Source organism: Rhinichthys klamathensis, unplaced genomic scaffold, assembly GCF_029890125.1.
Source record: "Rhinichthys klamathensis goyatoka isolate OS25496 unplaced genomic scaffold, OSU_Roscu_1.1 h1tg000275l_1, whole genome shotgun sequence".
Taxonomy (NCBI): Eukaryota; Metazoa; Chordata; class Actinopteri; order Cypriniformes; family Leuciscidae; genus Rhinichthys; species Rhinichthys klamathensis.
This window is the reverse complement of record NW_026606794.1, coordinates 3476261-3500702: the sequence shown is the minus strand read 5'-3', so window position 1 is coordinate 3500702 and position 24442 is coordinate 3476261. Positions and strand designations below refer to the sequence as shown.

At 37.2% G+C, this 24442-nt stretch overlaps 1 protein-coding gene across 4 annotated transcripts in view; it reads right to left on the bottom strand.

Annotated features, from left to right (window-relative positions):
* tub (TUB bipartite transcription factor) overlaps positions 1 to 24442 on the bottom strand; it is a 125897-nt gene that overhangs the window by 10792 nt on the left and 90663 nt on the right. For 3 of the 4 annotated variants that reach the window (XM_056268526.1, XM_056268529.1, XM_056268527.1), the window contains exons 3-4: positions 12093 to 12255; positions 3802 to 3936 (exon numbers count right to left, since the gene is read on the bottom strand). In XM_056268526.1, the coding sequence (XP_056124501.1) occupies positions 3802 to 3936; positions 12093 to 12255 (298 nt within the window). The remainder of the gene's footprint in view (positions 1 to 3801; positions 3937 to 12092; positions 12256 to 24442) is intronic. The other variant, XM_056268528.1, reaches the window with a different exon arrangement.

Sequence of the window (24442 nt, the reverse complement as noted above, 5' to 3'; positions counted from 1 at the left end):
AGAGTAGAAAATTAGCTAATTAATTAATTAATAAATAATCAATAATAATTGATTATTTAAAAATAATAAAATAATTAATCTTTGTCAATGCTAGTCGTTCATTGTTTGTTCATGTTAGTTCACAGTGCATTAACTAATATTAACAAATACAACTTTTGATTTTAATAATGTATTAGTAAATGTTGAAATTAACATTAACTAAGATTAATAAATACTGTAGAAGTATTGTTCATTCTCAGTTCATGATAAGTAAAAAGTTAACTAATGAAACCTTATTGTAAAGTGTTATCGTTAATTTTAACCTTTAATATTATGATATCTGGGGTTCCCTGAATAGTTTGTAGCATTAATTGAGAGAGATTTTTTCTTTGAGGAAATTTGCCATGTATCAAAACCTGTATCAAATTGAAATAAACCAAACAGCTTGTGAATCTAAATCAAATCTCAAATCGAATTGTGAAATATGTTTTAAGCTAATGTTGTATTTTCCCTTTATTTTCTTGTCAGGGTGCACCAGAACATTTTGTTTACATGTTAAAATCACAAAAATGAAAATGGATCATGTGACACTGATGAGTAATAACTGCTGAAAATTCAGCTTCGTCACCACAAGAATAAACTACACTGTAATAAAGGAATACATTTTAAACTGTACAAATATTTTAAAATATTACTGTTTTTCTTTATTTTTTATCAAATACATACGGCCTTGAGCATAAGAGATTTCTTTCAAAAACATTAAACAAATCTTCATTATTCCAAACTTTTGAACAATAGTGTATGCAATATAAAACCTTCTCAGTGAACATGTGCTGACGCTTTTAAGTGCCCTTGGGGTTTCAATTATTTGCTATCATCTATTTATAGATGCTCTTATGTCAGTCTGGGTTTTGTATTTCATCCAATTAGTCACTATCAGGGGAAGAACATATTGTCCTATGTCAAACACAGCAACATGCAACTGCCCACAGCTCCCATTCATCTATCCATCCATCTATGCATCCAACCAGGCCAAATCAAGTCATTAGCAACAGAAACCCTTCACCCCCCTTCAGGGATTCGTCTGCGGAACAATGTCAGGGAAATAGCTCTGACTAGATGACCGAGAGGCATTAGTGCTCGTGGTTGCACAATAATAACTATTGCATTTAGACTATGATTGTCATTGAGGTTAAAGTGACCTGTGATGAGGCTCTTTAACAAGTGAGTAATCATCAAAGAAAGAGCCAGAGAGACAGAGAGTATCTTAATCAACCAAGACAAGATTAGTCTTCATAGCATGAACAAGACATGTGTATCAGCTTATTATTTCAAAGCTTGGGGTCCAGAAATAGCATGTTTGGTTTGATATCATCATTTGTGTTGGTTGTGTCACATAACACCATGATCTGTGTCGAGGTTTGATGGTTGATGGTTTAGCTGTCGCAGTCTCAGAAGACGACTAGCAGAATTGTAATAAAAGAGAAAAAGGTGAAATGGCTGTGTTCAGACAAGAAGCAAAAGCCTAACTTTTGTTTATAGCCTAACGTTAGCTTTTGGAGATTGTATTTGGTGTCAAAATTCATTATGCTAATTTGTGAGGATTATCTTGATGGACAAAATGTGTAAGAATACTAAACTTTTGTTTGTCACAGTCAGAGCTTTTTTTCTCTGAAATAATCCAAAAGCCAATGGACAAATCCTATTGGCTTTTTTTGCCAAGAGAAGTGCTAACTTCTGGGTTGACCTACAAAAATATTATTCCTGCAGCACTCTATTAAACTCGACTTTACTCATTTATTGAATTGTAGGCTTGTTTATAGCCATGTCAGCTGCTCAAATAAAAGTCACACCTTCAGTGAATAAAACGCAAAAAATACATTCGCCCCCAGAAAGAAATCCAAATGCCTTGTGTGAGTCATAATGGTGCTGACGTTGAGCGAAAAGCATCACAACTGCTGCCGCTTGATGGATCGAGCCCATGCATCTAATATCCAGGGCATTATAGAGAGACAGCATTTATCTGTTTCATGAATGTTTGTGTCTTGTATTGATGAAGGCTGCAGTGGGTCATGGCAGGCGGACAGCAGCTGCTCTTACAGTACAAACAGTATTAGAGGGGATTTTGTTATTCCTTGAGGAAGGATTGGCAGTAGAGCAGCGGTTTGGTCTATCTCCAGGGGTACGTTCATTAACGTTGTGTGCTATGCTGTCCATTGTCATTTGAGAAAGCAGTACAAAAAAAAAAACTCAACACCCTCACAAGGAGATGAGGGGAAATAAAAAATAACAGTATGGAGAACATAAAGACATGAGAAGATTGTATATAGCTGTGGTATAGTTTAAGCAAACACACCACATGAGAGATTGCAAATTACAGTATCTGCTGTTTGACTGGAATGATGTGCTTTTTAAATGTTAACTTTTTTCCAATTAGGAAGCAAATTAACACTGTTCCATCATTTCTTGGCTTTCTTTCTTCTGTGGAACAGAAGAAGAACATATTTTGAAAGTCAATGGGGTACATTGTCAGCTATAGAAAATATAGAAAAACAAAAAACACTAAGACATTTTTCAATAATATCTTCTTTTGTGTTTCACAGAAGGAAGAGTCATACAAGTTTGAAACAACATGAGAGTGAGAAAACGATGACAAAAAAAGCAGTACTGTTAAGGTCATTAAGGTCAATGTCATAGTGTAACAATTCAGGAGGAGAGCTCAAAACAATAGAAATGCTAACTGGCATTGCTGTTTTACATGTCAACAGACAAAGGGTAAGAAACACACAACCTTTACGTGCATGGCAAAAGGGCAGTGTTGAAATCGATGTGAAAACCACAAAAAATAAATGAATACATTAATACTGCTTAAGTGTTTGGGGTCAGTAAGAATTTTTCTGTCTTTTTGAAAGAAGTCTCTTATGCTCAACAACTCATTTATTTGATCCCAAATACAGTAAAAACAGTAATATTATTACAATTTAAAAATAACTGTTTTCTTTTTTAATATATTTTAAATGTAATTTATTCTTGTGATGGCAAAGCTAAATTGTAAAGCAGTCATTATAGTCTTTAGTGTCACATAATCCTTCAGAAATCACTGTAATGTGCTGATTTGAAACTCAAGAAACATTTATTATGTCAATGTTTAAAAAAAGAAGCTTTTTTGGTGGAAACCATAATAAATTTTTTGAGGATTAAATGAAGTTCAAAACGTAGGTTCGGGAGGGGCCTAAACATTCAGTCCTGTCAATCATCATTACAAGCATACTATATAAGCAGCAGACACCACGTCATCTCATTGCCAAATTCTTTCAGCAGCCCTCCTCCTCCAGTAAATGATCTCTATCCTTTTATGCGCAATTTCATAACTCGGAGTTTAAGCCGAGCCTAGGGTTCGAGCCTCCTCCAAGGACAGCAAGCCAAGTTAGTTTACTATTAAGGCTGAATGGGCAGGCGAACTAGTGAATTGATAAAAACAGATTTTTTTTGTAACATTATAAATGCCTTTACTGTCACTTTTGATCAATTTAATGCATCTTTGCTGAATAAAAGTATTTCGATAAAAATAAAAAAAATCTTACTGGCCTAAAACTTTTAAATGGTAGTGTACATAAGGAGCAAACAATGCGGTCATGATGCATTTGATCATCCTCAATCAATTTTTTTTTAATTTCTGTACAGTGAAGGTAATGCTGATCGTGACACAAATTGAATCACTGGATGACACAAATGTCCTTCACACACACAAGTGCACACACACACACACACAGATTTGCGTGCACATGCTGGGCCTGACGGTTAGTAGGCTGCTCAGCTGACCTTTGTGCTTGCCCTTTTTCTCCTTCTTGGCACTGCCAGTCTGAGGAGTGGAGGTAGGCGGCTTGGTTTTTTTAGCCGAGCGAGGGGCCTGAACCTCTGCTATGGCTTTAACTTCTTCCTGTTCCGCTTCTTGTACTAAACGAGGAAGTGCAGGAGGAGCCAGCAGGAGCACATAAGTGTGAGAGAATACAAAAAGGGAGGAAATAAAGAAAAGGGTTAAAATGAATGAGAGGAAAGAGAGTTAGCAAAGACACAAAGCAAAAACTAAGCTTACGTATTCAGCGTACACACAGGAGATTGCTGCAAGCACAAAAAAACGCTATACATCCCACTGCTCTCGTATATGGAGCTAGATCAGTCTCATTATTATTTCACGCAAAAAACACGAAGCCCACATGCGTAGCCAGGTTCACACGCATGAAACCTAATTCACGTGCGGGACATTTTTTTCCCCACAAAAAGCTATTCACGTGCGCAAAATAAAATGATATATTCATAAAATACATTTCACAAATGCAAAACACAATTCATAGATATACAACTGTGCACAAAAAGTTTTAAATGATTAAAATGTATGAGTTTATCCTTGAATCTGAATGTGCAAATCATCATTCGCATGTGAATCACCATGGATTTGTGTGTGTGTGTATTTTTGAGACTTTCCTGGCAGCGCTCTCCTCCCACTTGGGTCAGTCGTACTCTTTAGCCAATCAGATTTAAGCTTATCAATCGACCAATCATAATCATGTGAGGGCATGCCTACTTGGATGTTAAGTCATCAGCTTTTGACCACAGTTAAAGTCATGGCTAAGCAGAGGTATGTGCAGTTGATAAGTCAATGTCTGTGTTAGAAAGTTAGAGATCAGTTAAAGCGTTTAACAGATGTAAGCAACTGCTGTGGGAATCAGATGTCCGAGATGTCCCATACTTTTAGAAATTATGCATTTTTGTTGTATTTTAGCTGCAAAGTCCCTCAGACAGCTCCCTCACTTAAAATCACTCAAATGCTATAGGGTGAGCAAAACATCATCTCCCTCTTAGTGCTGACCCTGGCCTAAATAGTGAATATACTTATTTTTATGAGCACTCAATGTTTATGACGATATTTGTACAAGCCATTTGTGCAACAGTATGCAGTGGTAAATTATTAGTTTCCTTGCATTTTTTTCAGGATTAAACACCTTTGGGCTGACATCTGGATAGCAGTCACAAACATCTTAATTCATGTTGTTTCTTTATTCTCTCTTATACTTTATCTTTATGTATTAATGTCTTAATATATTTAATATTCATTTACTAATGTTCTGTGCTGTATTGTCATCTCAGAATTGTTTATGTCACAGGACAATCTTGTGAAGCATTCATTTTACTTTGCCTGGTAAAAAAAAAACAGTTTTATGCTGAACAGACAAAGGCTTACTGATCATCGAGATGCAATTAAGATCATGCAACTAAGATTACTCTGTAAACTCCATTCAATTATTTTACCATCACTTAATCTCCTGTTTCCTGCTCTTCGTCTGTCTGCACCTCTTGTACTAGGTGTTTACTGAGAGAGGTCCAGTGATGACTGGATTTAACACATTTTAATTCGTTAACTTTTCATGATGTATTGCACTTCTATTTATCATTTGGCCATAAACATGTTTCTACTTTAAAAGAAAAGAAGATGGAATGTAATGGAATTGTGGTTCCCCAGTACAATGGCCTTTGACTGAAGAACTTGTAGCCCAGCTTCAAACTGTTAGTCAGCCAATCTCATAACTATGGACATATGGAAATAAAAGAGATATATTTCTCTGTACTAAATGTTGTGCTCCTTCATACTTGAGACTGTCAGTTCATGATCTTTGTATGTAACAGGAACAATACAATTAATCATGGCCAAGTGATTTTACATAGATTTTATTCACAAAGGATTCAGAAACGTTCAAATTAAAACTTATGTAACAAATGTCTTTTTACAAAGGAACGCTTAATAATTTAAAAGAACATTTAATAATGCAGGGCTTTATTCCTTGAGCGTGTACATATAGTCAGCAAGATACAAATGAATACAGTAACAATGCATGACTTTCAACCTCTTGTTAAAACAACTGTCAAAATGGATGGCTTGCAACATGACTATTAAATTACAGTAGGAATGGTAAGGTCACGGTACTGGTTGTCTGCAACTTTATACACCATCTGTCTCAGAAATCTGAAACAATAAAACTACATATGTAGCTTAAAACAAAACATAAATGAAACGTAAATGGTCTCCAATGTATGCACATCATTACATACATATCCGTTGAATGTGCGGTGGACGCGACATGCAGATACAAACACACTGCTGTGACCGCTCTTTCCTATCTTCATTAAATAAAACATCAAGAGACAGCGTTTTACAAAACAGTTTTGTAAAATGATATATGAATTATTTTTATTTTATCATATATCATGTACAAAACTTTATTGTGCGTGCTCCTGCGCGCTATTTCAGTCACAACACCGCCATCAGAGGACGGCGCTGAAACCATATTCTCTTCCTTCATAACTCGTACTGAGAAGGATAGGCTATATTTGTGTAAATAGTTGTGCAACTGTGCAAACTTTGTTTTGAAGTTTAATGTTTGAGTTCCAGGGGAATTTGTGACTGTTTACCTGTTCAACCACATCAAAGTTTCGTAATTAGTAAAGTTTTTCTCTTTTTTTCTTGTGTGCTGACTGATGAGGGGGCCGCTGTGCCTTGGTGAAACGATGTTTGTAAATGTAGCCTATTTTTTAATTTTCGTGGCAAGCAATCATAAAATAGGCCTACAGCATATTGCAAAAAAAAAAACCTAGGCTATTTACTATGAGAAACAGACCTCGGGTTCGGGTCGGGCTCGGGCTTAAAATATAACCGTAATGTTCGGGTCGGGTTGGGTTAAATGATTTCGGGTACGGGCCGGGTTCGGGCTGAAGTTTAAAGCCCATGCAGACCTCTAGTTCACATGTGGACTAAAGTTACTATTGTTTTAACTGATCTCTAACTTTAACTTAAAGTCCCCCTGTATTCAATAATTGTATCCCTTAAAACTCATCTTGACATATATGACATATGACCAAATTGACCAAAATTACATATTTAAAAGTTTTTTCCATGAAAAAAAATCGTCATGCCTTAAAATAGCTTGTAGGAACTCTACACCCTTGCCTCATTTATTAGGCTATATGGGGTTCTATGAATATAGAAATTAGCCCCACCTCCACACACTCACACCAGCTCAGAGATCCACTCGTTGACGATCACAGGTTTACGTGATTGGTTACAAGGTAGTTTGTGACATCAGAAACACCAGCGATTTCAAACCGCGTTTTTGAGACTGTCTTTGGTTCACTACAGTTTTAAGGAGAAAATACTCAGCAATGGTGTTGACTTATGAATTTGCACATGGTTTGTCTTAAATAATTTTAAAAACAACACATAGACACATAAACAACATTAAAAGCTGGATTTTCACCACAGGGGGACTTTAAGTAAACACACAGAAATGAACCTGTCACACATAGTCTGTCTGTGTCGTCTTAGTTTCACTTTCACATACTTTTAGTTAGTATTCTTTGGTTCCTGTTTTCCTTCGTTCTGTTCCCACCACTCGTTTGTCGTCTTAGTTACTAATATGACTTGTCATTCTGTTCAGCTGTGTTCACCTTATCATCATCAGTATATAAGTTCCTGTGTTTTCAGTGTTCTTTGTCCGGTCTCGTTAAAGCAGCACTAAGTAGGAATTCCGTTTTTGTCAAACAGCGACCCCTAGAGTCGCTGTGGAGTACTTGTACTGTCGTGAATAGCACTCACGCAGAGATGGCTCGCACTCACGGCCGGATCCCCTCCCCCTGTACACCGGTACCTGTTCAGTAGGATGGACGCTGTAACGAGTGGAAATAAGGTATGGCCCCTTTAAGAGCTGCGCGCGCCCAACACCACATGTATAAGGCGCCGGGTTATTTCTGTTTGATGCTCATTTTATCAGAATTTTATCAGATCTGTTTTTTGCCATAAAGCAATTCGTTACCTCGCGAGACCTGATATCACACGATACTTGGTTGTAATTGGTTGATTGATACGCATAAATCTGATTGGCTAAAGAGTATGACTGACCCAGGTGGGAGCAGAGCGCTGCCAGGAAAGTCTCAAAATGATGATTTGCACATTCAGATTCAAGGATAAACTCGTAAATTTTAAACATTTAAAACTTTTTGTGCACAGTTGTATATCTATGAATTGTGTTTTGCATTTGTGAAATGTATTTTCTAAATATTTAATTTTATTTTGCGCACCTGAATTGCTTTTTGTGAATGTATATTTTTTTTGTGCACGTGAATTAGGTTTCATGCATGTGAAATTCGCTACGCATGTGTGCATCATATTTTTTGCGTGAGATGTTAACGAGACTGATCTAGCTCCATAGGTCATTTCCCAAATGGCAAACTAAACACTTGCGGTCTTCCTACGAGTCTGCAATTTTAATGACATAACGCCACTTTGACTGTCGGAAAGAAGTCTGCATCGTGCGCAAAAGGGCGCATCGAGGGTGCATATCGACTGCAAAAGGGGGGCGCTCGCGGGCACCCTTCTGACAGCTAAAATGACAAATGGGACACCTTATGGTCTCATGGACTTAACAGACACGCGCACGCAGAGGCCATTGTAAGTCCACAAGACCGTAAGTGCATATGAAGTGTGCTGTCAGAGCCAACTGTGAAATCAAAGCATTGAGGCAAAAGTTTAAAGTTCCTTTTAACTGTCCTTCAAGGCTGTGAACTCCTGCGGTTTCCTTAAGCAACGGATCAGAAGGGTTCCTCTGAGTCTGTGCCCCCCGACAATACTCACGAAAGTGCATGTCAGTTCGAAGCTTGTCGATAGATGGAATACATCACTAACACTGAAATCCTTAAAAAGACAAGCCTGTCAGACAGAGTGAGATAAAGTGATCAATGGTTTAGTTATGGAAAGAAACAACAAAGATGTTGCTATTTTTAAAAGCGGAAGTGACTCAGAAGGAAAGAATGAAGTTATTTTTTCTTACTCATGCTTTGAGAGACAGAAGGCATCAATTCACAGGTGAGTAAAACTCTTCACTGCTAAGGCTTCACTTGTCTGCATTCAATTCTGTAAAGACGCAATGCTGCAAAAATATGCAGCTTTGACCCACCCTAGTCCTTAAATGGCTCTGATGCTGCTTTGCTTCTGTGACAACCAAACCCTCAAATGTTTTTGTTGTCATTTCAAAATATACATGTAATTTAATCATTATCAAAGCTTAAGAGGTAAAATAAAATCATGCAAAGAAATATTTAAGCAAACACTGGTTGAGGGCAGGATTTTTACACATGTAAGTATTAGAAAGTTGATTAATTAATACCAAAATAATATTTTATCATTACATTATAAATGATCATATTGTGTTTGCATTTTCCATGAAATGAGTGTCATCCACACAAATAATCAAGCCTAATAATTACACAAAGGCCTGTTATTTAGCTTTCTTGGAACTGAATACAACAAAACTATGCCTTCAATTGCGATTAAAACATTTGAATCAATTTGCCTACAAATTTAATATTTTTAGTCATCATTTTATGCAATAACATTACTTCTGCATTGATGCCCCTTTGTGCAGCTAAATTGTATGTGCAAATGCACCTTGTTGAGGTATATATGCCACTTCAGATGCAGCATCTGTGTTGCCTTTACAGTGTAAAGATGGCATAATAAATTGAAAACATCCAAATAGGGCTGACAAACACAAATGTACAAAGAAGGAAATAATATGCACAGCATAATCGATTACAGTTTTACAATTCACTGAAGCTCAGGCTGGATGAGAGCCAAAGGTGCTCTCTCTTTGATGAGACAGCACAACACTGAGGGAAACACAGTAAATTATTCATAATACTGTAAACCGCTATCAACAGACATTCCTCTCTTTCATAACACACCACAAGCCTGTGAGGATTGTTATAGTCACAGAGTAGAGGTGATCAGTATCAACTGATTTACTGGAATGTCTTGGACTCAGTACAAGTTCAACTCTATCGACAGTATCTTTGGCATCATGTCAACTGAAAACAATCTAGTCCCTCAGCTTGTAAAAAAAAAAATAAAGGAAAAACTCCTTCTGGTTCTTCATTAGACAAATGTCATAGGAGCAGAGTCACATGTAGGAATGTGACCACAAACTTCTGACACGGTCAGAACTTCATCAGAGGCATTGGCATATCAAAACAAGCATTTAAAGACTGCTTACAGTGTGCACGGAAGTGATGTTACTGTGAACTAAAATAAAACTATTAAAAGTCTGCAGTAATTGAATAAAATAAAATCGTGAGCTTAGAATTATACAGTTCTATCTCCGTTTAGGGTAGTTCTGAGATATTGAGCATCAAAGTTTTTACATCCCTGCTGTTTTGTGAGATGGAACCTTTTTATTTTATTAATAACAACTAACAAAATTTTTTTTTTTTACAAAAATAACACCACACAGGCATTAATAAACACCTAATGGATAAGATTATGTCAAAAACTCAATTTCGACCAAAAGTGGAGATAGAACCTTATAATTCTAAGCTCACGAAATATAAACATTAGATGAAAAACAAAAACTTAAAAACGTACATGAAAATTAGAATAGAAATGTTGCCTTGGCAACTAACTGAAATAAAACATTTTTAAGTTGAAGTACTAAAAATAAAAATATAGTTTTAAAAATAAAACTAAATAGAAATACTAATAAAATAGCAAAAGCACATAATCAAATGATTTAAACCAAATAAATAGCTGAAAATATCAAAAGAAATTGGTCACACTTTAGTTTATGGTCCAATTCTCACTATTAACGGGAATAACTAAGAAATCTATTGGACGTCCCGATGGACCCGATTTTCCACTAAAATCGGACAGAAGGAGCTCTAGGACTGACTCACGGGTCCACACATGGTAACACAATGCTTTGATAGCATAGCACAATTCTTTGATAGCATAGCACTTGGTGAATGAGTACAGCAATATAAAACATTTAATATACACTGTTCTCAAACCGAACTCATGCTGGTGATGGTACCCCCCCAAAAAACCCAACACAACAGAAACTCTTCTAAACTAGCATAACAAAACATTAAACACTACTAAATATCCCACTTAACATTAATCTGGCACAAAAAGCATTATTTAACACTTAATTTTAGCATTTACTCTTTGTAGAGTTTCATGGCAAAGCATGCTGGGATATCGAAATCCTAGCCCAGTTTCAGTTAATTTTATCTAAATTAAAAGAAAAAGTTTATAAAACTCAAAACAATTAAACAATTCAACTTACTTAAAATGTGTAAGTTTTGTGAACTCAATAGAAAAAGAAAGTTCTAAATACTCATAAAAGTTAATTTGATGGAACTAATTTGTATAATTTGAGTTGGCTCTACTCAAACCAATTCATTATTTTGAGCGTTAGGGTTTACGCCTCAATAAATTCATAATTACTGCTTATTAATAGGTAGTAAGGTGGTTGTAAGATTAGGTATTGGGTAGGAATTGGGTAGGATTAAGGGATATAGAATATGATCATGCAGAATAAGGCATTAATATGTGCTTTATAAGTACTAATAAAAAGCCAATATCCTAGTAATATGCATGCTAACAACTAGTTAATAGTGAGAATTGGACCCTAAACTAAAGTGTTACCAACCAATTTTATTTCAAAATATTGTGAAATATAGAAATAATTCTAAAATAACACTGGTGCACATGGCTTTAAACAAACAAAATATATAAGATGTTGTTAAAGATATTGTTAAACTCTATAATGTAGATCTATAGCACACATCACAGTTCTTTATTACTCGTGTTACTCTGCCATTTTCTCCAGAATAGGCTATTTCATTGTGTAGAGCTTAGCCATAATGCCAAACAGATGTTTTAATATAGCTGATTGAGGTCTGCAGTGACCTTGTAGGAAGGGTTTATCTAACACTGAGCAGTCTGGGACAGAGATCAATAGAGTAACTCAAGCCAGTACCGCTGGCAGTGCGAAGAATGGCAGCATTGTTTGCCGAACAATCAGCAAACAAGCATTTCCATTTTCAATCACCGGCCTTTGTGGGCCATTCTATTTGAGCAGCTTGGGTCGATATTGGCATGTCAGTGTAAAGACAGCTTGGAATAACATCTCATGCCCTCGAGATTGAACCTGAATCTTGAGTCTCTGTGGCACTATGGTTATGTGATATTTTACGAAAGTGTTTTTTTTAGCTGTGGCTATGTGTACCGTGGTAGATGGTGCTGCTGTTGCCGCTGAGGTAGCTCTCCACGAGGGGAGCCTGTTCCTCCGACTGCCGGGTCCTGCGCACCCGCGACCGCCCGTCCAGATTAGACTGCACCATCAGGGGCTCCTGACGTTTCTTTTTCTGCTTCTGTTCCAGTAAAGCTCGCTACAAACACACATTAACAGACACACAATACAGTACAATAGGTCAAAACAGTTTTGAGATTTTAGTTACAGTACTTGTGCTATATGATACTCGATGCAATATATAATCATAAAGAACATAATGATGTTCAAAAACTGCAATGGAATAACAAATGTATCGCTTCACTTAAAAAGATGCAGTCTGAAGAGAAAACCAATCAATGACTACATGTAACGTCTAGGGCTGCCCCCTAATAGTGAAAGTGACATGTGAAGGCCGAGTATAGGTAACCCATACTCGGAATTTGTCCCTTGCATTTAACCCATCCAAGTTAGTGCACACACTAGGAGTAGTGAACACACACACACACACACTGCAAACCGTGGACACACACACCCGGAGCAGTGGGGAGCCATTTTTGCTGTGGCGCCCAGGGAGCGATTGGAGGTATTGGGGAAATATTGAAATGAAATGTGAGCACAAATAACTGGCAAAAAATATATTTATTTCGGAGAGAACTGCCACTTAATTCTAAATCCGCCAAAAAACAAAAAGTTGCTTAAAATTACTGCAGTATTACAGCAAGTATTTGTATTATTAAAGGGGTTTCATAGTACATAGCACTGCTTCTGTACTTCTGCCAATTTTATTCAGCTTATTTCCATCTTCGTGTGTGGAAAAATAGAGCTGGAGATGAGGACCGGATCCACTGCATGTTTTAACCTCAGGGATGCATTTTTCTGTTGCAATCTTTCTACATAAATAATGCGATCTTTCAATATCAAAAACTCACTTTCACAAAAGGATACCGCTGTGCACGGATGTGAAATGCATCTGCTGTGTTTTCTGAAAACCTAAAAAATTGACAAGTTAAAAACCGTAATAATAATCGTAGTATTGACCGTTTGTGTAATTAATTATCGTATTGTTCCGAATATAAGATGACCCTGTTGATAATATACCCCCCCCCCCCCCCCCCCCTTTTTTCCAAGATGTACCTTTTTGAGGACCAAATCTTGTCTTTTATAAAGAAAATTATTTTATTTGAAAATTATTTTCATATTGGATATTTTTCATATTTAAATTTTTAAATCGAAAGTATGGTAAATACTAGTAAAATGTACCAACAATCACATTTAAAAATAAACGCTTTATGGCATACCATAAAAAATAACCTGTAGTTCTCATTTTCAGTAGATTTCACAATGACTGATTTCTCACCTTTTTTATGTACAGTGACAGATGTTGACATGTCAAAAAAAACAAAGGTGTTTGATCCTTCTCGTCTCACTAAAGCGCCAGTGGGCGGGGCCAAAGATGTAGAAGTAGGAGTTGATTAGATTCTGCAGGGGCGGTCTTTCGTTCCACTATTGCGTCATAATGTGACCAAACTGAAAAAAACGAATCGTTTTCAGAGCTTGGTTTCAGTAAAAGCTGTTTTTGGACTAACGAGGAACTATTGAGTTCTGAAACGTACAGGATGTTTTTATAGTACAATGACCTCTTACATGTCAAAAGATCAAGGAAAATTTGATTTCTCAATTCATGATCCCTTTAATATTCTGCATTATAGCATCAATCTGAATATACATAATATACAAAACTTATGAAGGAAAATAAAACTATAGTAAACCTGAACAGAAATAGTAACAAGGGAAAAACAAAATTATTAAAACTTAAACTAAAATGAAAACAATATATACATTTAATTATAACTATATATACTAAAAAGGGCCAAGGCAACTAAAGAGGTGAGCTTTCTCAGTCGCTCAACTGAAGCTCCATGGCTCACAGCACTGACGTCACCATTCTGTTTAGTTTTGTTCATGGACTTTCAGTTTGTCACGTGTTTATTTGTTCTGACTCCCGCCACTCGTCTGTCTCCATAGTTACCGTCATTATTAGTTAATTCAGCTGTGTTCTATGAATTATCCTCGTTTGTGTTTGCTATATAAGTTGATCCCTCACATTCATTCTCTGTTCATGACATTTTTTACTTAATTTAAAAGAAAAGAAGTGCAACACAACACATCTTCAAATCTGGAAACTTTTGAGTTTTGACAACAATGGAACAGAGCCAGACAAAGAATAACTTTAGTCTCTTTAGTCCTAGAGCTAAAACCAGCCACTACAACACGCCTTCTCTTCACACATGACTGCATGTTCAACTCAGCATGGGTTTCACCACACAACATTCTTCACTTCCGCAGCAACCTGACATTATGTAAAGCTATAGCCAAGAGTTCTGGGGAGATCCCAGCACTGGAGTCTATTAAACATTAAAGGAATCCATGAGCGAATAGTGGGCTTGAGACCAGGTCTGTCCAGTCAGGCAGAAAAGACACCCTCCCCTGTGCTGGTGGGTGGTGTGCAAATGAGAAAGGAACCTATTATCACAGATTATGCAAGCAGAAAAATGCCATTAGCTACTATAAAAATCCATAAATAAAAAAAGCCTTTTCTTACGTTTTATTAGAGCTAATGAATAAATCTTCATTTTAATGAACCAATATTGATTCTTAAATTCCAAAATTGATTTTTTAGTCTGTGCTGTTTTCTGTTGATGTGTGAAAAAAAGCATTATACTTCACTAAACATTAGTTGTAGAGTGCCTACTGTCCAATATTCACAATAAGCTTTATGCTTTGTAGTTTTGTTCTGCTTTCTCATTCTTTCAATTTTAGCACAAAATGTAAACAATAAATGTGGTTTTGCCACTCTTTAATGTGGTGTGACAGATCACTGTTGTGCCTCAGTTCAAGCAGGAGCGCGAGTGAACGATCATCTCTAGCTATTTACTATGAAATAAACATGAATGAGCATCAGAAGGTATTTTGAAAGAAACAGTACAACTAACAATGTATCATGTCTCATGTAATCGCTCTATCAGTGTTTAAACCGTGGAAAGATGTCAATAAAACAGCTTGTGAACAATGTCACGTAATGTTGCATTTACTTCAGGAAAGCCATTCAAGAGCTCGTTATTCAACAAGAAAAAATAACTCTAGAGGTGCATTTTGATAAATATATGCACTATATTATATATTCATTATATGTTTACTGTTTATGATGCTGTAACGTGTATGCTTTGCTTTGATTTGAATTCGTTTTCATTGTGTTTTGGTTCTGTTTTCCCTGTGCCTGCTTGCCTGTGTGACCCAGTTTCCTAGTGTGTGCCAGTGCGTTCCCTTGATTAATGACTCAGTTCACCTGTTGTCCAATTAATTTACTCATTAGTACCTCTGTGTATTTAAGTCCTGTGTTTATTCAGTTCTTTGTTCCGTGTTGTCAGTGTTAAAGTGGTTGTGAAGTCTGTTTACCTGAGTGTTCCTGTGTATTTTTGGATAAAAGACTGTTTACTTGGATTATTCCTGTCGTGCGCTTCCTTTCTAGTACGTGACACACTGTAAAAAGTAATAAGTTGACTTTACTAAGAAAAGCTGTGGAAACTGATTGCCTCAAATTTTTCAAGCAAATTAGGTCATAATTTTTGACTTGATACTACTCTCTACTTCTTTGTAGAGTGAACTTGTGTATTTGTAGAGGTTACCATAAAACTTGAGTACAGGTAACTTAATAAACTCAAGTTTAGGCAACTTACAGATTTAAGTTGAGATTTGTAAGCAGAACTTAAACAAAACAGTTAATTTAACATGTCTGCTTGTTCATTTTACTAGAGGAATGTGTGGAAACTGATTGCCTTAAATTTCTCAAGCAAGTTGTACTCAAAATTCTAAGTTGAGATACAAAGACAGACAACACATTTGGCAAAACACTAGAATGTTTATTTGTTCAACAATAAAAATGTTAAAACATTCCTGGCCCGCCAACAACATTTTAGAAATAAAGCACATAATGCACTCAAGAAAAAACAAAGACAATAAAAAAAAACATCAATGTTTCTTTGTTTTTAACATCTTTACAAAGTGGTTGAAAGCAGAGCATGTAAGTCACAGAGTTTGGTACAGAATGCCTTTCCAACTACAGTTCTCTTTAAAATTCTCTTCTTATAAAACTCAAAACATCAAAACATCCTGTTAAATATGGATATTTTTTTCTTTTTTCATTTTCAACAATTGGAAAACACTGAAGTATCTGTAAAACAGTACTGAACAATTTTCTTTAGAGTTCTCTTAAAGGAACACTCCACCGTTTTTTCATATTAAACTATGTTATTCCCTTAACTAAGACGAGTTGATGCATACCTCTCTCGTCTCAGTGCGTGCACTCAATCGCTCTGACGCGCGGCGACACTTTGATAGCACTTAGCTTAGCCCAGTTCATTCATTAGGATCTAAACAGAGAACCGACCAAACACCTCCACGTTTTCCCTATTTAAATACAGTTACACGAGTAGTTATACGACCAAGAATGGTGTAAGATGATTACACCAGTGTAAAATGGATAACTATAATGTATGGCGGAATAGCACTTGAGAGCACTTCGACTCGGCGCAGTAATATCATCACTCCTAAAAAATCCTCTCATCATCAGGAGTGATGATTTTACTGCGCCAAGTCGAAGTGCTCTCAAGTGCTATTCCGCCATACATTATAGTTATCCATTTTACACGCTTAGAAAAGCGCCACGTTTTATTTTGTGTCACCATACTTGGTCGTCTAACTACTCGTGTAACTACTCGCTTCTCTGTTTGGATCCTAATGAATGAACTGGGCTAAGCTAAGTGCTATCAAAGTGTCGCCGCGCGTCAGAGCGATTGAGTGCACGCACTGAGACGAGAGAGGTATGTATCAACTCGTCTTAGTTAAGGGAATAACATAGTTTAATATGAAAAAACGGTGGAGTGTTCCTTTAAAGACAGCTCTATTCACTCAAAGCATCATGGCTATGATCTATTACTGCATCAGGCGATTTTTCAGTGATTGGATTTTAGGTTTGAGTGACTTGTGGCCAAGGGACAAAATCACTCTCTGTATGAAGTCGAATGTGCTCTTCAGTGCTGCAGGATACTTTTAGAGCATAAATTAGTCCAAAGAGCAAACACATTGCTTGTGGAAGATTTTCAAGATCATCCACAACTACTGTGCCTTCCAGAATGATTGCCGTTGTTGTGGCATCAAGATGCAGGGAGTAGGGTACGGCAGCGGTTGCAGACGACTCGGGAATCACTGTCAGAATACCTATTTCAATGTTGGACATATCTTTATTGTCATCACAGTCCTAAAAATGGGAATAGCATATAACAAAAATGAGGTCAAAGAAAGCCACAAAACATATTTTAAAGGAACACTCCACCGTTTTTCCATATTAAACTATGTTATTCCCTTTACTAAGACGAGTTGATACCATAGACTGTAAAAAAATATGGACAAAGCGTCTGTGACGTCACCCATAGACTTTCTGAAGAACGGTTTTGAGGCCGTTTATGGGGGGTATGGGCGGCGCCATCTTTTGAAAATCATGGGAAATCCTAACCCCGCCCACCTTCTGGCCAATCCATATATGGGTAAAAGGGCGGGCTTTGTGTGAGACTGAGCCGGCCGGTGGACGCGCCTCTTCAGCCAAGCAGCCTCAGCTATCTGTAACGTTACAAGATCGACTGGCAGACTAGGCTACTTTTTACAGCCAGTATCATTCTTATGTTGAAACTCCTTTTTCTCGATTTACTGAAGCCTATATGTAAAACGCATTTGCAGCTGCGTAGCTCGCTCATAGGCTGTGCTGCGGCAACTGCATATCCAATGGCGCGGGCGCCTCTGACGTGCGACCAACTAGCTCGCAGATCAGTCTATTCTTATGTTACATTTATTCATTTGGCAGACGCATTTACAGTGTTTCAAACGTCAGTTATAACTATAGGTAAAGTACCTCGGACGCTAACTTATCTGAGGCGATTTAATGCTAACTGTTGCAGTGCCACTGCCCACAAACATTGATGCTAAATAGTGCTAACTACGTGAAATAGTGGAATGTCACTTACCGGAAAAAAAGGAGCGAAGTACTCCTACAGTGTCGGTTAGTGCAGTTTATAGCAGAGCAACCCATGTTATGTACGATATTTCAATACAAATGTTCAGAAAGGATACAGAGGTGATATGATGTGTTGTGTCAGATCATGGCCGAGACGTCAAATTTCAGGAATTCCACTCGACGCAGCCCGTTATCAGCTGTCAATCAAGCTGTCAATCAAAGTTAACCACGCCCTTATTTGTCATACATTTTGTATCTAAATACGATCTAAACTAACGAGTTAGAAAAAAATTCACCCCCCTCACAGTTGTCAGGCACTCGGAACCTATCGAAAAATACAATAAAAGTCCATGGGACCAACCTGTAAAAACATGAATTTATGCTGTGAAAACGGACATTTTAACATGGGGTCTATGGATATTTGCTCCCTTTTGGGACCTCCCTCTAGCGGATTTTCGATGTATTGCAGTTTTTCGCACTTCCGGGTGGGCTTCATTTTTCAGATTAGAATGTTGCCGCTTGGTTGCAGAGCCGTCGCAAGGGCTGTGCGAACTGTGCAACCGCACAGGGCCTCGCGCCACTAGGGGGCCTCGCAATCCTGCTGTTTTTTTTTTTCTCCCCCCAACAAATTAAGGGGGTTTTTCATAGGGCTGTAATCTCCCAGTCGATTAGTCGATTTATTGGTCGATACGTTCTGGATTTTTTTCTGGATACGTGTTAATTTCATCAGGTGGAAAGCACTAATTGCTTATGGGGGTGTTTTCAGAGCACCCCTGTTTCACAGGTAACAGCCTGTCTTCAGAACACCCCCCTTGTTTTCACTTTTTTTTGGATTAGCCCAACCCACTGGAGACAGATTGAAGAAAGTACTAGAAGGCATTGGTATGGAGGTTTGCTGAATACTAATTTAATTGCGAGCGTTTAATTTACTGTCAGTCCTCCTTTACCATGTCAAAGACATCGACAGTGTGGCAGCATTTTACGAAAATAGATAACGGAAAAAAAGTCGAATGCAAAGTTTGCAAGCAACAGTTTGCATATCACAGCTCGACTACAAACATGGCATATCACCTAAAAACGGTGAGCTAACTTGTCTGCGTTATAGGTTGCCCCGTCTGTTTTGAGTAGGCTATATGAATGAACATATAAGAATTGGCATTGAAATAATTAGTAATCATGTTTATAACTGCAGGCGCACCCGCACGCAACGACGGTATTGCGTAATTGTGCTGTATTTGTTTTGAGCCAGTAAAAAAAAATTAAGTTTATGATCTCCATACGGGTGATTATCCGCTTATCATTATTTAATCTACCCACAAACTAAATTTACACTCTATTCAACAGATTTCAATGTAATACCTTTTAAACATTTGAAAAATATATTCGTGTCTCAGCTGCGAAGCTGAGCTTCAGCCAGAGCGGCTGAAATGATAGTGTCTGTAAGTTATTATAACATTATGACAAAAACAATTGTCTAAATTATGTTGCATATTCCTCAACAGTTGTGCTGATATCACTAGTTGACATAGTAGGCCTACTATTTTCGGAAATCATAGGCTTTATTGCGCAGGTGCATGTGATGCCACGCCGTCAGAGCCGACAGAGTGTGTAATTTCAGTACCAAATAATTAGGTCAAAAACGATTTAATATACTGCAAATAGCCTATTAGTTTTTTATGTTTCTTTATAATTCATTTAAGCGGACAAGGCTAACAAGTAGGCTGCGCAGCCAATTATTCTAACGTTCAGAGCCTGGGAGGGGCCTCGCATTTCAAGTTCGCACAGGGCCTCGCACCCAAGGGGGTAATCCATCGACCGGAAGTTGAAGCCGGCCGGGTGCCGCCATGTTGTAGCAGAACTTCACTTGCGTTAGCATTTCCATTGACTCCCATTCATTTTAGCGTCACTTTGACAGCGAATAACTTTACATCTGAGGCGTTTAAAGACTCCATTTGTCCATTATTTATTTCTAAAGAAACACAACAATGTATAAAGGGCTCCATTACCTTCTATGTTACATTATGGCCCCGTAGAAACAGATTTTGTAAAAATAGGCTAACGATTGCGTCATAACCACTCGACTCTCTGCAAAGCTGTACAGAAATTACCATACAGACAGGAGGAGAAGCTCGCAGGCAACCGGGGGGACGTCCCGTCGAGGGAGAAGCCCATAGATAATGAGTCCATAAAAGCAACGGAATACTTACTCCTGCTCACTCACGCCAAAGAACTCTTTGCTCAAGTTCCCCGTCTCTGCAAGATTAACGTTGGCAATTTCACGCACAGCTACTAGAAGATTAACGTCTGTCAGACAGGTTGCTCACGTCATCAAGCTTAGTTTGAGTCGGTTTGAGTCTGCGCGTCAGGAACGGAAGTGCTCAAAAATCGCTAAAAATGGGCTTCAACTGTCTCAACTGAGTTCCAATGAGATGGCTCTGTCCACTTCTTATACTGTCTATGCTCGCACCCCACCTGCAACGGCACTGCTATGTCGAAACATACCTCTCTCGTCTCAGTGCGTGCACTCAATCGCTCTGGCGCGCGGAGACACTTTGTTAGCACTTAGCTTAGCCCACTTCATTCATTAGGATCCAAACAGAGATGAAGTTAGAAGCGACCAAACACCTCCACGTTTGGTCGCGTCCAGTCGCCAAGATATACCTCCCTGAAATGACTTCTTGCAGGTTGGGATGTCTGAAAATAAATTCTGTTTTTAAGCAATACAATGACATTAAAGTTGATAAATAGTTGTTCAAGAGGCTAGCATACCTAGTTTTGCTGCTGCATCCCGAACACAAGATGAAGTTCTTCCGTCAATGTCGTCTTCAAGTTCAACCGTCCAATTGCGCGCATGCGCGAGATGAAAAAAAACCGAGTTGTTTCGTCTCATGCTCGTGTCTCATGCTGAAACTTAATAACCAACGAACAGTAAATATATAAAGCTCTGTTAATAAAAATATAAAGGACTGTGAAGCAGCAGCAGCCGATGGGCTTGCAAATACGCTTTAATCTTCCCAGTTATTTTATAGCGTGAAGGAAAAAAAGATTCAGAAGAACCTTTTAATAAATAAATACACACGCACACGTGTGTGTGTGTGTGTGTGTGTGTGTGTGTGTGTGTGTGCGTGCGCGTATATATATATATATATATATGCCTACGCAATGACGCGAACATGCACGTATAACCAAGCACACACATATCCTTCTCCAGCTACAATAATATATTGTATTCATTTGAAGCAACGCGTATTATACAACCCAAAATATTTGCAACAAGTATTTAGATGAAAACAGTAATGATAATAAAATAATCATAAATCGAATATAAATCTGAAAATAATCTCTTAAAGCATAAACACATGAAAACCACAGAAATACATAAGAAAACTGATAGAGATAATAATTATGCAATTTATCAAAGGACACACACACACACACACACACACACATATATATATATAAAGAAAGAAATAGGAAGCTGTTCATTTTGAGAATTATTCAGCATATAGCACCTAAGAAAAAAAAATTGTCATAAACTTCAGTAACGGTAAATTATGTTTATGAACAATCATGGATTAAATATGCTTAGTCACTCTTTGTATTTATATTGCATGTCCAGTTTTAATCTAACGAAACAGCATAGATTTCCCGGCACTCACAAACACTTGAGTTTATTGAGCGCCGTGCTCCATTGTGATGTCATCTGTAGAACGTTCGTTGAGAACACAGGTGTCTTGCATTTTGTAGCGAGTCGGCGAGTGATCGTGAGTATGCTTTTTATTCAGGGTTTGGAGATTTGAATTTTAATATTTGTATTACTCAGATTAGAATCTATTTAAACAATATGTTATTGACTCAATGCAGATCATGAATAGGTATACAGTGGTAATTTGTGTGGACATTTTTGGGAAGGCTAATATGTAAATTGGATTTGATGTTTTTAATATAACGTTAGCTATTTGTTGATATTCTTCCATACACAGATGATATCCTCCTATATTCTTGATATTTAATGACACATTATTCTCTCAATCAACACAACACATTAAATCAACAAATACAGACTGACCATTTTAAAAATGTATTCATAAATGGAGAGCTTAGACATTATCTTGTCTTTGCGAGGAACTCCACCACTCCTTTAATATGATAAATTCGTATATGAACCTGTTTTTCAATCTCTCTTGCTTTGGGATCCGTTATATTCTTTGACCAACCAATAGCAGATCTGATGACACATTGAACAGACAATGAAAGCCTATTTGCCTTAACATTATGGTTATATGTATCTCTGACTGTAACTGATTATAATGCAAAAGGAGGTAATTTTCATTTAGCCTCCTTATGCCTTTAATGGCAAATTTGGACAGACAAATGTCCATTTGAATATTTATTCTCATTGGTTTGTTTAACCCTTAGGGGACCAGGGTGTTTTTGGGGCCCTTGGGATGTTTTGACAAGCACTAACATTTGTGCTTTTTTCAGTTATTTATAAACATGTTAAATGGCAAAGGTGTAAATTCACTCTATATAGCGCATACGGGGCTACCATAATATATGAGCATAATATATGAGCAACATGTATGTACATGTTTGTATTTTTAAGAGAATGTTTATGCGTGGTTATTGAAAAAAAATAAAAATGAAAGTTGCTGAAATAAGACCACAAAACACATACTAAATATGTGTCCACAACACTTTTGACTAATGGATGTTGTCGCTTCGAGTTCTGGCTTCAAAATGATGTGAAAACCATCCTGCCTTATTGTTCACATAAAGCAAAACATGAATTCATACTTTGTATTACAGTTTTTTGGTCAGAAGAGGTTTATGCGAGGGGGTGGTAATGGCCTATCAATATTAATGAGATTCAGACCAGGGGTGTGACAGACACTCCCCCAATGGCTAATGGCCTATCAAGTGAGGCAGCCTGAACCAAGAATGAGAGGAGATTCAAAGGTTGTTCAATCTGTTTTATTGTAATTCCTCTATATGGAGAAACTAAATGTTCTAAATTTGCTCTAAGCAAATCAAATGTGAGTAAAATAAATAAATAATCAGTCGGCTATAAACAAAGCAATTGTGAAGTCATACAGGCTCATATTGTATTAACACTAAGTATAAACAAAATTGAACTAACATCTGTAAAATTGTAGGTAAATATGTACTTACTCTTTCTGATTTTCTGCAGGCGGAGGTAGTGATGAAACTACATTCCTTTTTTCTTTTTTTTTTAAGTTGAGGAATATTATTACATAAATATAACCATAGCAGCATTAGTCTATAATGAATAACTGATGTAAATAATTTTAGGCGAGTGCAATAAATATGCGTGTCAATGGGCCATTGCCGGAGAGGCACACCGCAAACAAAACACATTTGCGCAAGTCATTAACTGGGAGCATTAATTTGCGAGCATGCATCGTCAATGATAATAATGAGGCAGCATTTAAACTAGTCAAAATATAATCTAAACATCTAGTAGGCCTATTTTCTAAAATAACTTCTACATTCTAGCTTTCATACACAATGATCTAAACATATCATTTACACATACTAATTTCCTAACTGGGGTTTACAGTGCGTAGCATGTACTAAAAAAAAAAAAAAAAAAAAAAAAAATTCTCTTTAACACGAGATATTAAATTCATGGTATAGATATGCACTTTCATTAGATTGTGTTGAATATATCAAATGTCAATACTCTGGATGGCAAGTGGAAAATAGTCCACCCAGTATAATATGTAAGCTACATGTTTATATTGAATAGCTTGTCAACTAATGGAAGCAAGACTAAATACTTACTCATACGAAATTCTATCCACGGCTCGATCAAACGGTCGTCATCAGAGTCGCGCTCTTCTTCTGATGAAAATGTGGATTTTTCGTCGCTAGTATCCAGGACGAGCTGAAGAGCTTCTACACCGGTGTATCGTGCCATCTTCCTAACGCGCAGGTGAACTGAATGATGAAACTTGAAGCCTTTAATGCATTTGCTTGGGGGCGTTTACCTGTTTTCCATAGATGGCTTAACACATTATCTTGTGAATAGCGCGCTCCGGGAGTAGGCGTGAACGAATTAAAGTGAATGAGCTCGTAATGAGCTCGACTGGAATCGCTCTATTTTCATACAGATTACAGAAGCTGAGAATATTTGTTTTTAATATAAATGACTTCATTTAAAAGATGCGATCTCTAGCTTTATGCCCGTGGGTATGTTTGCCTGTTTGACTGAATTTTCGTGGAGTTACAGATCATTTCCGAACGCGTTTCAAAT